Source organism: Gobio gobio (genome assembly GCF_949357685.1).
Source record: "Gobio gobio genome assembly, chromosome: 1".
NCBI lineage: Eukaryota > Metazoa > Chordata > Actinopteri > Cypriniformes > Gobionidae > Gobio > Gobio gobio.
Window position 1 is genome coordinate 50690454 of NC_137097.1, and position 15660 is coordinate 50706113.

At 41.4% G+C, this 15660-nt stretch overlaps 1 protein-coding gene across 1 annotated transcript in view; it reads left to right on the forward strand.

Annotated features, from left to right (window-relative positions):
- The window catches only part of cacng2a (calcium channel, voltage-dependent, gamma subunit 2a), a gene marked incomplete at both ends in the record, with an annotated part of 105231 nt that extends 100623 nt beyond the window's left edge, over positions 1-4608 (forward strand). The window contains 2 exons of the mRNA XM_079822176.1: positions 1351-1491; positions 4064-4608. Of these exons, the coding sequence (XP_079678302.1) occupies positions 1351-1491; positions 4064-4608 (686 nt within the window). The remainder of the gene's footprint in view (positions 1-1350; positions 1492-4063) is intronic.
- Positions 4609-15660: the final 11052 nt, after the last annotated feature.

Consider the following 15660-nt stretch of genomic DNA (forward strand, 5'->3'; position numbering starts at 1 on the left):
ACCAACTAATTAGTGCAAAAATTCAAGGTGCGAGGTGAGCGTACAGACACGGTTAGAAAAATCTGGCTTTGCACATACAATGCTGATAATGAAATTTATGTCACATTCACTATATGTACACGTAAAAACTAAAGTATACTTTGGGCTTGAAGCAGAAGGTTCAAAAACCATCCCTGCTTTAAAAGGCCAAAGTATGAACAAATGTCCCCATCTCCTTACTTCTAACTATTCCTATCCAAACCTGGGATGGGGGAGTACTCTTGGTTCGGGCCAAATTCCGAACTCAAAGCCCTCCCCTCGGACAGCATGCCAAATATGCATAACCTTTACTCTAAAAATGTAAGTGTGAACTCGTGAACTGTAAAGTGTATAAGTCATATGATTTTGACAATCTTAAAAGGGATAGTTCACTCAAAAAGGAACATTAATATCATTTTCTCAGTCATTCCGAACCGATGTGACCGAGATTTTAAGTGAAATATGCCTATAATTTCAAACTATTGATCACACAAAGCAATTGTATAGCATCAGAAGACATGAAAAAAAGCACATTTAGCACTTTTTGGTCACTATAGCTTTCCTGTAAGTCAATTGGTAGAGCCTGGTGTTATCAATGGGTTCGATTCCCAAGGACAAGTATGAAAATGCATGCATTGAATGCAATTTAAGTCACTTTGGACTCACTCTACCCAGTGCAACAACAAAAAAATAAGTTTGGTCAATGTGTGCTTTCATTGTACAGTAAAGAGCAGCATGAACATTCTGTAAAGTATCTCCTTTTGTGTTCCACGGAAAGAGGAAAACAGGTCTAGAATGGCACAAAGATGAGAAAATGATAACAACATCGTAATTTTTGTGTGAACAATCCCTTTAAGCTGCACAAGCATTGAGTTGAAAAACTAATTGGTGAGTTGAAGGCTTGGCAGATTGTCCTAAAAACATTCATTAACACGTTCACTTGTCATTTCATGGCTCGAATGAAGCCAGCTCTTGTTGAAGTCTCACTACAAACATACTTTGTTAAAGCCTGCAAATAGAGGCATCTGTAAATGGCCTGGTGTCTCTGGTCCTGCTCAGTCTATGAGTGTTTGTGTTAGGCACAAGTGTTTGGTGAGGCTCTTGACCTCTGATTGCTCTTCCACAGGCATTTTAAAGGGTGTGGGAGCTGTTTACCATGCTGGCAGTGTTGATTGGCTGTGCTCAATATGCTCAGAGGAGAACAGCTGCTAAAATCACCCAAAATGACAGCTTTCTTCATTCGTCTCATTCCCTCTTTACACGGATTCATTCAACAAGTAACAGAACTTCTTAAACCTCATCCCACCTTCTTCTTTGTCTCTCCATCTGTAGGGGCCGTGCGAGCGTCTAGTATCTTCCCCATCCTCAGCGTCATCCTGCTCTTCATGGGTGGCCTGTGTATAGCTGCCAGCGAGTTCTACAAGTCCCGCCACAATATCATCCTCAGTGCAGGAATCCTCTTTGTGTCTGCAGGTGAGACTATGGAATGAATGAAGGAAGAGTATTTGGCCAACATTTGCTTAAAGCCTGAACATCACCGATAGTCATCACACACACTCCATTAGAAATACATTAACCATCATGCTCACACATACTACAACTCCTACGATTTCTGCACAACTCAGATATACCCTTATGTCTCACAACACAGGTTTTCAGTTGTATGTGTAATGCATTACCCCCAATCAGAGGGGGTATACATGTATGTAATTATTAATAAATGTATACAACAAATTGTTAATTATTATATTATCATTGTGTCTCAAAAGTAAGGATTTTTTCTGCTTGCCCACACATGCCAGCAAATACTTTTCTACTTGCCCACCATTTAATAATTAATTTTGTGTGTGTGAGTGTGTATATTAATTTCTTTATAAAAACATTTGAATGGAATTATATCATGAAAGTTATTTATTATAGTTTTTTCACACATCTCTTTTCATCAAATGTGTAGGTTTTTCTTTACAAATAAAGTTTGCATTAGTAGCTAGAAATTATAGTTACAAAGAAACTCCAAGATAAGTTCCTAAACACTTTTGTCAGAAAATAATGGCATATATGATTAAACATTACTAATTTAAAACCCTTTCAGCCTCATCTTAGCAAGCTGACAAGTTGACAATCAGAAATTTAAACTAAATGTTAAAGAACACCTTGGTAACACTTTATTTTGATGGTCCTTTTTGAACATACTACTAACTATAAGAAACTTTGTAACTACATGTCATCTAACTCTCATTAGAGTATTAGTAGTCTGTCTGCTTAATATCAGCTAACTCTACTTTGCAAGTACATTTCAACTTATTCTAACCCTAAACCTACCAGTCTACTAATACTCTACTAACTCTCTGAGAGTAAGTAGACGTGTAGGTGCAACGTCAATTATAGTCAACAGAATGTGTTAAAGGGACCATCAAAATAAAGTGAAACCAAAACCTAATGTTTAAGTCGGCAAGATATAATGCGTGTAAATGATCAAACCGCAGAGCCAACAGGCTGACAGTTCAGTCATCTGGCCCCAAACTTTTTTTTTTTTTTTTCTCGAACAAGCTGCCTCCATGATATACAGTAGCCAGTTAACAAGTCGATTTCTTTTTTTCTGTCTCACTTTGGTCCTGATTCTGTTGCTAGGCTTAGAGAGGCCATTTGGGATTAAACTCTAAAAATATGGTGTCCCTGACACACTTTCCCAGTGATCCATCATGGTGGTTTCACTCTGTCACAGACAACTCCACCAGAGTGTGACTGAAGTCAGCAGTGAGCCACAGATCATGTTCCTGTGAGGTCACCCACTCTAGTCTCTGTTATAAGCTCACTTCTTCACTTCTCCTCATTTACTTGCTCACTCTGACAAATTAAGGCACTCAGCGTTTAGTTTATGGCTATGGGGTTAAGGATATTGTGAAACTGGCTGTGTTAACCTTACCATTTAGAGGGCAGTCACAGTTTATTATGTGAGGCATAGAGATGACAGCAAGGTTCTGTCACCCTCAGCCACATCCAGGGTCTAAAATGTAATGTTTGCCAACCAGTGGTGGATTCATTAAGAAAATCTGCTGGATGTGAAACTCTAAATGTCAGTTTGTATGACTTTGTATGACTTGTAATATTGCAATTCTTATATTTCAGATCTATTCAAAACCACAAACATTCATACAGACAATAACTTGAATAAACCTCTTGTATAAGGAACACTTTTTGTAGGCATTAAAGTCAGAAGTGTTTAGGTGTTGTAACTCAATTCGTGCCAGGATGGAAAGTGATGGGATAAAACACAGTTTATTTCTATGTTGGCATGCTGAGCTGGACAAAACTTGTCAAACATAAAAAATAAAAAAAACACTGTTGAATGAGAGTCAAACTTACCAGCTTTTAAAGATGGCTACTCTGAAGACTGATGTCACTTCCTCATGCTCAGATCATTTAAAGGGACAAGTCACTGTTTTTTGAGGTAAATAATTACCTGCGTCATCAAAACTCACAGACATAGGCAAGTGAATTATCCTGTTTTAATTAAAAATATATATTTTTATTATGATTTATCAACATTTAATCATAAAGTTTTGCAGGTAATATATTTTTATTTAGAAATAATTGTACTATGACTGGCTATGTGCACATGGTAAATGCATATGCTATTTTTTTTATATATATTTATAAATATACACCAGCACATGAATGTAATATTTTAGATGATTAGTTTTTATTAGTCTGTGAATATTACTATTTTTAAGCTTACAAAACACTTAATAGCAAATGTTTGTGTTTAGTACACGTCTTCAAATGTTGTGAACACAAATAGCTCTCATTTCATGGAATGATTCTTCTTCTTTTCATCCAATCTCTTACTTGTGATTGACTCGCATTTCACTGCACAGCACCCTCAGAGGCCTGTTAACCTTTGTTTACATATCAACGACTTTATATTTTATTGCAGGAATGGCACTTTTTTAATTTTATTTAAGGCACTTGAAGACGTGCTAGATTGTGAATAAGCCTTTTAGCCATGGCTAAGAAGTTAAAATCTCTGCTCTCTTCCCCACAGGCCTCAGTAACATCATTGGCATGATCGTGTACATATCAGCCAATGCGGGGGATCCCTCAAAGAGTGACTCCAAGAAGAACAGCTACTCGTATGGCTGGAGTTTCTACTTTGGTGCTTTGTCCTTTATCATGGCTGAAATGGTGGGCGTGCTGGCCGTGCACATGTTCATCGACCGGCACCGGGAGCTGCGGGCAGGCGCGCGGGCCGCAGATTACCTGCAGGGCTCGGCTATCACGCGCATCCCCAGCTACCGGTACCGCTACCGGCGCCGCTCCCGGTCCTCGTCCCGTTCCACGGACCCCTCACACTCCCGCGACACCTCGCCGGTGGGCTTGAAGGCTTTCGGGGCTCTGCCCTCCACCGAGATCTCCATGTACACACTCACCCGCGGGGGCGACACCCTAAAGGGCGGCCACGGCACCCCCACTGCCACCTACAATTCGGAGAGGGACCACAACTTCCTGCAGGTCCACAACTGCATCCAGAAGGACCTGAAAGACTCATCCCACACTAACACAGCCAACCGACGCACCACCCCTGTATGAGGCACAACCTCCCCCCGTACAGATAGCAGGGCGAGGGAGACGGGAGCAGGGCAGAGGGGGCGGAGGCCCGGAATATTACAGATCAAACTTCATGTACCATGCGTTTTCACGATTCGGAGGAACCGGGAGGATTTTTACGTTTCGATCAAAGATTACACATGTATGCATGATTTTGCCATTTGCCATTGACAAAATGAGGCTGGTTTGAAATGGAGATATAGGCGTTAAGAGATATGCAGAGGGGTTCTTTCGGCCCGTGACACGGGAGCTGTAGCTTGTGCCGTGATTTGACATGTTTTTGTTAAGAAAGCATTTCACCACCCGTCGGTTTACATGGATCAGCAAGCTACTGCTCCCTCAAAAGTCTTCTTCCCCTCTCCACTATATTCATCATATTTATTTATTTGTTCATTTGTTATTTGCATTAAAAAAAACTGTGAAAAACTGCAGTAGGGTATTCAGTAAGAAATAGCCCGGTCTGCAATCTCTTACAAAAGGTACAATATATATATATATACATATAGTATATATATATACATATATGTATGTATTAATTTTATAAATAAATTAACATAATAATCAAGACTTTTCAGAGGCAAAAAAGTCAAACCGCTGTTTGCCGGGTAATGATCTGTTTGGAAAAAAAGAGACTCTGTGTCCCTGAGCTGCGACTGTGGCTGGACGATGGACGAAATCACAGAGAATCTTCACTGCAAAGCTGCTGTAACATGAGACTGACAAAGACGTTCAACCTTAGACAAAATTCTATTCTTTTAAAAGAACCTTCTCATCTTTTTCTCAGTCCCTTTTTGCTTCCTTTTTTTTCTCTACTCTCGCATTCGGTCGTCATGGGAGCGAACGACAGAAGACAAAACGCAACGCCCTTCGCTGACATGAGCGACAAAAAGGGGTCGGAGTTCGCTGAAAGACTCCAGAAACGACTGCCAAGACGAAAAAAAGGAAGGAGGAGGGGGGAGGAAAAGAAGAGGATGCTGAACTCTAAATAAATACTTGCAAGAACGCAAGCGACAAATAAAGTACAAAATATTACGAGAAACGAAGCTAAGTGACTCACGAATACAAAGATTAAATGCATGCTATAAATTTACAGCAAACCTGCTCTTGAAACTTAAGTTTTAAAGGATAATGATAATTATAAAGGGAAAAGCAATGTTAAAAATGTTAAATATTAATGTTTTGTGTACTCTTTCTGTTTTGGTTTTTATTATTATTATTATTATTAATTATTAATCATTATAATAACATACCTTGGTGATAAGCCAAACAAACAAATTACGACAAAACTGCTTTTTTAATTCTGAGTTGTTTCTTTGTATCCACATGTATTTCTTTTACTTGTTTCTTTTTCTCAGAGTCACACGCCTTAGTCATTTCGTATTTCTTTAGATTCATTTTAAACGTGTCGTTTTATTTGAAATGAAATCTAAAGGTGCCAAAACAGAATGATCCTAAACTTGGATGCATCAAGTCCTGATGAATAAACAGACAAACCCAAGGGGGAACAAACTCGCTCTTTCTCTGTGTTTGCAAACCCTCACGCACCTGACGAAGTCTTGAGTGCTATTCAAACCTGCGGGAAGGCAGGCCGTGTTGTGAGCGAGCATGAGGCTTTCCAAATGAGTCAGACGTGAGTAAGTAACAGTAGGGAAGTGAAGTAATTACTCATCTGTTCCAGGCTCATCTATAAGTGGGAAACGGTGTCTTAAGTAGGCTATGTAATGTATCTGCTGCGCTAATAATGAGTGTGAATGATTCAGTATGTTTTGCTTTAACCTGATGGAGCGAACCCGGAAAAATGAAGAGAAAAAAAACAGATGAAAAGATGTGCCATGTTCCCGAGAAACAACACAGGTTTGTAATATAACATGACCTACTCAAGCGTTCTCCTACAACCAGCATGCTAAAAGCATCCCTTTCATTCCCGAAGACCTGTGTGTAACAGGTCCGGATTCATGCGTAGGACAGAATCGCTTCAGAGAGCAGCAAAGGGCTTGAGTTTTACTTTGAGAATTAGTTCATATAAGCATGAATTCATGCTCAATAAGATGATGTGTCAATCTAGACAACAAGCTTTCCTGGGAGGAATGAATTTTTGCTGCTATACATATTGAATTCATGCCTTCTTAATATATGCTGAAATCTGACCCGCTGTCTATAAGCGACAGCCATTTTGTAAGTCTTCCCTCGACCGAGGAGGCAGAGAGAGTGCGAAATTACAACCACACACAAGCAGTGTTTTATGCCTTTTTTCAGTTCTCTGAATTAAAATGCTTCCCTCATTCTCCCACTCTGTGTATTCCATCATCCATCTCCCTCCATCTTGTTGGGCCAACATGCTTGTCCTTAATTTGCCTCCCCTGCACAATCCCTCATTTTCCCCTCCCTCTGTGAATCATCTACTTGCATACTACACCCCTCCCCCATCTATCGCTCTCGCTCCTTTCTTTTCCTCTCGCTCTCTTTTCCATCTATCCTCCTCTTCGTTACACATTCATCACTCGCTCTGTCCTTTTTCTCCTTCATCACATTCCGACGTCTCTCGCATCAACTTTCCCATTCTTCTCATCCGGCAAATCAAATTCTATCCCCCACCCTCCTCTCTCCTCATTACAATACTGTGGAAAAAGGGGGGGGGGGAAATCAACAGATTTAAACAGACAAATCAATCATCAGGTAATAGCCTCTTCGTTTGTGAGATCAAGATTACTGGCTGATGAATGAACACACTCACTCTTTAGTTTCTTTTAAATGAGCCGCTGTCTCTAAGACTGTGGCATGGCAGTACATACTGAAGCTGCAAGCTTCCCTTGCTTAGATTTTTCTGTGCTTTACAAATTTTTGTTTATCTTGCAAGTTATGTTTTTTCTTGCAAAATTATCTGTTAATGCAGTGGTTTTCAACCAGGGGTCGGGGGCCACTAGGGGTCATCAGCAAACTTCCAAGGGGGCAGCAGTTTGCTTTAAAATTAATTAAATACAAGTAAACAGTAATTGCAACTTTTTATTTCACAATTCTGACCTTTTTTTTTTGTAATTGAGATTATATCTCACTATTCTGACTTTATATCTCATAATTGTTTTTATATCTCACTATTCTGACAGTTTATCTTAAAGGGGTGGTAAAACACATTCTTTTGAAGGCTTGATTGTGTTTGTGGGGTGCACTGTAACATGTGTTCATGCTTCGTTTAAAAAAAAAAATCATTATTTTTCATATATTTGACCTTTATTCTACACTGCTCTGTCCCTCCTTGTAAAACGGTCTGATGCTTTCCGGGTTGTATGAAGCCAGTCCCTCAAAAATACGCAATGGGCTCAGATTGGTTAGCTGGCCCAGTGTGTTCTGATTCGCTAACCGCAGTGCACGTTTGTCGGAAACGTCACGCCCCTTACCTTTACCGGTAGACTGTGCTTTGGTCAGTATTAGAAACGATGGCGTCAATAAAACCACACCAATCTGAGCCCGAATCAGACCCAGAACATTTTAGTGAAGATGATCGAGCAGAACCTGTTCAGTCCTCAAGAGTAAAGACTGCGGATCTATAGTGATCGCTACTGAATGGCACTGTTACTTTTGTATTTTTAGAACAATTATAGCCAAATATATGTCGCAAGAACTATTAACCCAAAACAAATACTAAACACTGGCTTTACTAGTAAGTTAGCCAAATCACACACAGAACCATGTTTAGCAAGCCTGTAGATAAATAATACATAAAAGCTCTAATCAAAGAATAATTTACACTAATGCCAAGTTCGCTGTCGAGATTTTAACGTTAGTGTTTGTAACGATAGGTGTTCGTCGGATAACGTTAAGTATGAATGAGCATTTAACAGACTGGTTTGCAGAACAGTGTTGTCATCTGTTTACTTCCTTGCTACAACCTATTACAGGAAAACACATCGATGAAAAATAAATCAGACTTACAGGTTGCGGCCCGTAAACAGCTTCTGTTTGTAAATCCAGCTTTCAGGACAAGCCGTTGTACATATCCTGCATTGAACTCGCGAACATTGTGGAAGTTTTCCTCCGTGAAATGTGCTGCGGGAGGGAGCCCCGCGCGCGTCGTGCATTCACACACTGGCCGTGTTTGTCTTATGCAGCTGACGTTGTGCAAATCCGGCATTGAACTCGCGAAGATGGTGGAAGTTTTCCTCCGTGAGATGTGCTGCGGGAGCCCCGCACGCGCCTGTTCCCTTCTGTCTCATGCACACGTGCATTTAACATGTTGTATGTTAAACGCTCTGCAACGCACCCCTGTCCCAATGAAGTCTGAACAAAGCAAGTACCCCAGACCTGCAATCCTGATGAAAATAACAGCGTTTCCTCGGCATCGCGGCAACAACACTCCAGCCTAACTATACCACAACAGCGCCGCGATACAAAATGTCGCCCCCCCCCCCCCAAAGAACGTTGTAACTTTGCAGATGTTGTTCATGCTCAAGCAGCAACATTACACGCTAGCTAAAGTTAGAATAGTGAAATCGTGGAAACCAAATAGTGAAACCACCCCTTTAAACTCGCAATTGCAAAAGTAAGAATAGTGAGATTTTTATTCCCTTTGGGATTTTACGTACGCAATTCAAATAAATATACTAAACAAATGGCAAAAAAAAATGAAACTATTCTGATGTACTCAAAGTAACAATGCACAGCAGACGCTAATTTAAGTGTACAGGGTTTGCAGTGATATTGTGTGTGTGTGTGTGTGTGTGTGTGTGTGTGTGTGTGTGTGTGTGTGTGTGTGTGTGTGTGGTGGTGGTGGTGGTGGTGGTGGACATTGGTGTTGTGGCTGAAGGCACACAGCGAAACCTACATTTCCCTCTCCAACGATCCCCTTCTGTGGCCGGGAGACACAAACTGTCAGCTCTGAAATAGAGTATTAAAATGAAGGAGAGATATTTCACATCTAAAGTGTGTCTTTTTTCCCTCTATACAGCCTGAAGCTCCATTCACACTAACAACAGCGACTTGCAGTAACAAAGTGACCGGAAGTTTTTTATTTTCGATAATCGTTTTCAAATTAATGTATAGTACAACTATTGAATGGAAAAAAATTGCAAGTAACATGTAAATAGTACATACTTCATTTTATTATGCAAGATATGTTGCCAGTTTTTGAAAGGCTTTAAAAGGTATAGTTCACCCAAAAAATGAAACCTGGTGTTGTGCCTTTTATTTTGTGTTAGGACTTTTAATTTGAAGTGTTTTCTCTACTCCTATTGTTTCTGTGTTCAATTCGTATGATCATTTCCTGTTTCCCTTTAGGTTTTTCCTGCCTTGTTCATTGCCATAGCTACCCTTGTTTGTCGCCATAGTTACCCTCATTAGTTCCTAGGACAACAAATCATCAGCACCTGTCCATAGACATCCCTCTGTTATCTTGTGTCTAGTGTTGCCAATCCATGGTTGTATTGTGTGTGTTGGCTGCAGCTTTCTGTTCTCTCATGTTTGGTTTTCTTATGTTGTCCTGTCCACTGCACTTGGATCCTACGCCTCTTTTGTCTGCAGGAACCACGTTACAGAACACTAGACCACTAATGGATCCAGCAGTAGGCCTAAGGATAATGCGTCTCCAAGGAGATCGCCACATTGAAGACTATGTGAGTGACTTCATCGAGCTGGCTCATTTGACCAAGATGGAGGAGGGCTCCTGTATGATATTTTTTCCGGGTGGGGGGGACTATCTCAGCCACTCAGCTCAATCATGCCACTGTGGGTCCCTAGTTGAGCCCCGTTTTCCACCGAAATACCCCCAGAACAATTTGTACCAGGAACTTTTTTCCCCCAGACCTGCTACTGTCTGTATTTCCACTGCGGTCTAAAGTACCGTGAAGATTAGGCAAATTAGTACGGTGATATAGGACTGTTTCTCCCAGTCACCGTTGGACAGTAATCAATTTTGTGCGACACTGTCTGCAACAATAACAAGTATGGAGGAGATTCAAGCAGCGCTGCTTTTGCTGGTTATATATTGGTTTACTAAAGAGTTCATTAACAAAATGGCGGAAAAGAGACAAGCTCTGATACTAAAGCTTATTCTGAAAGCTAGTAAAGCTAGATTTAAAATAAGACAACGCATGTTATTATCAGTTATTACGAACATTTGACCGTGAGATGGCTGAGACGAACGCACGCCATCGGACAGAAAGAGCAAGACTGATATTTACTGAACGCAGAACGAACCTCGCAAAAGACTTTTAAAAATGCCAGTTGAAATAAAATGCTGCATGAACTCAACCAATCAGCATGTTCAGCGCACAAGTCCCACCCCCGAAAGTTCCTGAACTTTGAAAAAGTACTACCTCACGAGCAGGGACTTTCAGACGGGGAAATATTTACCCGGAACTTCATTTAAACCCTGGTTCCTGTGGTCAAAACACACCGAGTACCATTCCAAAGTTCCTAGTTCCTAGGGAAAGTTCCTGCGGTGGAAACGCGGCTTTGGACTCTTGAATTTTATATCAACCTGGCATTGCAGCTGAGTGGGTCTACATTGATTGCGGGAGTTGCAGAGGTGGAACACATCACTCCCACAGTCTCCAGCCACTATGGCCGACATGCCAGCGTCTCTAGTCGCCATGGACACCACGCCAGATTTTCCGGCCATCATTAACGTTGCACCTAAAGCTACCAAAGCGGTCCTTAGGCGTTTAAGACTGGCTTCCAGTTTGGCAGACCCACCGCTGATGTCGGTGCGAGCAGCTGGCATTCTCAGTGGTCCTAACATTGTCTTGAAGTCCAGTGCATCCAAATCCGGTGGTATCAAGTCTGGGGGTCTCAGAGGTTCTTCCCCCATCTATTGCACTCCCCGTTATGGCGATTGCCATTCTATGTGTCTGGTCCAAGTGTGCTTCTTCAGTTTCTACCAAGGCGGCAGCACATGTTACGATCAAAAAGACCATTACTGAACTCCCTGCCTGTTTCTTCTCGGTCAGAGTGGCCGTCCTAAGTTCTTCAGTTTAGTCTTCAGCCCGCCTGCTCTGCCGTGGTGGTCATCTGTTTCCACCGTGGTGGTCCTCAGCTTCGCTGAGATGGTCTTCAGTCCCATCAGCTGCACCCTGGCCACCTACCCTACTCTGGCCCCCTGCCCTGCCTGCTTCGCCCTGCTCATCTGCTCCGCCTACACCGCCCTGGCCACCAGCTCTACCTACTCCACCCTTTTTTTGTTAATGCAAACTAAAAACCAACATTCTTTTAAATTTCTTCTTTTACATTCCACAGAAGAAAGTAAATCATAAAAGTTTGGAATGACATGAGGTTGAATAAATCATGACAACATTTCCATTTTTGGATGGACTATCCCCTTTTAAAACATTAAATGAAATGTCACTGTTATATATGATTCGTCTAACCCTTCACTGTCCACATATAGAAAAATAATGATGTATGCAAAACCATGTCAGAGTTTATGAAATCGTTTGTGATAAGCGTTCAGCTAGTTCAAGATACGATGCATTAGTCACTGCTGCAATTTAGGTTTTTTTTTTCCTGCAAAATGTTGCTATTTAGCAGCAATGTTATGCAGCCCAGTTGGCCAGTTATGCAGCCCTCCAGCAAGAAACAACAATCCAGCGACCTGGTAACCTCCAGCAACAAAACCACTATCAGTATAAATTATTTTTATATTCTCTTTGCATGGGATCTCTCTTTTGGATCTGTCTCTCTCTTTCTCTTACCCGGAGTGTCAATATCTGCATCATGCTGTGAGACATGATGTTAGGTATTAGCCTCTTGCTGTGTACCTGTCAGTGTCTGTCTGCCCATCTCCAGCCTTCTCTATCCTCCTACCTCTCCTTTTAACACCTCGCTCTGTCTTTTCACTCTCTCCATTCTTATTCCCCATCACTGTCGCTGTATGTCTATCCACGCATTTCTGTTTTTCTCCCTCCCTCCCTCTCTCTCCTTCTCCCTCTCTCTCTCTCCTGTTGTGGTGATCAAACGTGCCTTGTGTGTCTCTCTGCAGTGCTGTGTGATCAGAGTGGAGAGTGAGCACAAGAGAGAGAGACTGTGTGTGTGGTTGGTTTCTCGAGACCCGAGGAACATGCTGTCCCCTTCTGGCTGGGAATACTAAAGGCACAATCCCACAGCTGCTGCCTTTGTGTCTCCAGCCCCTGACCACACTTATATAAGCCCAGACTACAAAGCCAACTGTCCAGCAAGCCTAAAATTCAGCATGTCTCTATCATCCATTCAAACAGTCAGGATTGAGATGCGACAGAGACCTCTGCTGTGTCTGTTTTGGGGGGGGGGGGTGGGGGTGATTGGGTCTCAAGCTTGTGTTGCTCATAAAGCAGCTGGGATCTGAGCTCAGCTGAGTTATCATTATTGAAATGATAACTTTGAAAAACACGGAAAAAGAGTGGTATACGGCCTTGAATTGTAATTTAAAATTTATTTCAAGGTAGTGTGTATGCACACACATTATGGTAACACTTTAGTATGGGGAACACATATTCATTATTAACTAAGACACATGCCTCAATCAAATTCTAATTTACTGCTTATTAATAGTTAGTAAGGTAGTTTTTGTAGCGATTAAGTAAGTTTAGGAATTGGGTAGGATTAAGGGATGGAGAATAAGGTCATGGAGATAAGGTCATATTACTCCAGTCTACAGTGTCACATAATCCTACAGAGATCAGTCTAATATGATTATTATCAATTATTATCAATATAAATAAAACATTTTAAAAAACAGTTCAGTAAGATTTCTTTTTTAAGAAATTGATACATTTATTCAGCAAGGATGCATTAAATTGATCAAAGTGAGAGTAAAGATTTCACTTTCAAACAAATGCTGTTCTTGTGAACTTCCTATACATTGAAGAATCCTGAAAGACAATATGTCACAGTTTCCACAAAAATATAAAGCAGCACAACTGTTTTTAACATTGATAATAATAATAATAATAATAATAATAATAATAATAATAATAATAATATCAGAAAAGCAGAAAATCAACATATTAGAATGATTTCTGAAGGATCATGTGACACTGAAGACTAGAGTAATGATGCTGAAAATTCAGCTTTGCCATCACAGGAACAAATTACATTTTAAAACATTAAATATAAATATTTTATATATAAATATACAATTTTTCTTAAATACACTGAACAAAATTAGAAAAATTATAAATAGTTATAGAACTGAACCTACTTTTGTTAATGCCCCCATTTTTCATGAGCTGAAATCGGTGTTAGTGAGCACTTCTCCTTTGCCGATATAATCCATCCAACTCACAGGTGTGGCATATCAAGATGCTGATTAGACAGCATCATTATTGCACAGGTGTGCCTTAGGCTGGCCACAATAAAAGGCCACTCTAGAATGTGCAGTTTTATCACACAGCACAATGCCACAGATGTCGCAAGTTTTGAGGGAGCGTGCAATGCTGACTGCAGGAATGTCCACCAGAGCTTTTGCCCGTGAATTGAATGTTCATTTCTCTACCATAAGCCGTCTCCAAAGGCGTTTCAGAGAATTTGTCAGTACATCCAACCGGCCTCACAACCGCAGACCACGTGTAACCACACCAGCCCAGGACCTCCACATCCAGCATCTTCACCCTCCAAGATCGTCTGAGATCAGCCACTCGGACAGCTGCGGCAACAATCGGTTTAAATAACCAAAGAATTTCTGCACAAACTGTTAGAAACCGTCTCATGGAAGCTCATCTGCATGCTCTTCGTCCTCATTGGGGTCGCAACCTGACTGCAGTTCGTCATCGTAACTAACTTGAGTGGGCAAATGCTCACATTCGATGGCATCTGGCACTTTGGAGAGGTGTTCTCTTCACGGATGAATCCCGGCTTTCACTGTACAGGGCGGGTTTGCTGATGTCAACGTTGTGGATTGAGTGGCCCCTGGTGGCGGTGGGGTTATGGTATGGGCAGGCGTATGTTATGGACAACGAACACACGTGCATTTTATTGATGGAATTTTGAATGCACAGAGATACCGTGACGAGATCCTGAGGCCCATTGTTGTGCCATTCATCCGCGACCATCACCTCATGTTGCAGCATGACAATGCACAGCCCCATGTTGCAAGGATCTGTACACAATTCCTGGAAGCTGAAAACATCCCAGTTCTTGCATGGCCAGCATACTCACTGGATATATCACCCATTGAGCATGTTTGGGATGCTCTGGATCGGCATATACGACAGCGTGTTCCAGTTCCTGCCAATATCCAGCAACTTCGCACAGCCATTGAAGAGGAGTGGACCAACATTCCACAGGCCACAATCAACAACCTGATCAACTCTATGCGAAGGAGATGTGTTGCACTGCGTGAGGCAAATGGTGATCACACCAGATACCAGTGATGCGCGGGTTGATCCAAAATGAGCGGGTTCCCGCGGCCACCCGCGGTTACGAGTCATCCAAAAATATTTTTAATGATATTCGGGTCACGGTCGGTCGGATCGTCAATAAATCCTTATTTACCTTTTGAATGTTGAGCGTTATTAACTTTTGAATAAATGCTGACGCGGGACAAAATGCCCGATTTCCCAAAACGTTGAACTGAGCAATGCCATTGGCTACTTTTAAACGCATTTAAAGTCAGTTTTATGTATTTTCTGAGAGGGGGCGGGATTTTTGTTGGGAAAGTCGGGGGAGAGACGCACACTTCGATTAGACTGGATAAATACATGCAGCATCTTAATTGTTAAGAAAATTAAACGAAATAAATGAATAAATCAAGCCTGTATTACATAACACTAGGCTATATCATACAGCATTCAGAAAAATAACAGTTTGCGCTCCTAAGGGCTTTCACACTTTTCCAAATGTTTTCCAAATGTGGGCTTATGAATTCTTCAAGCCGGGTCGAAACATAAACATCGCGTTCATCAATAATATGCATCTGGAGCTGAAATGGAAAATGATGGGCCGCCGCAAGAACTTCCTGCTCTCGCTGCTGCACCTCTGAGCACACCACGTCAGGGCCTGAAACATTTTCTCAATGGCCCAATGAGCTACGATGAGCATTTACTACTTTTAAAAAATGCGGGTCAGGAA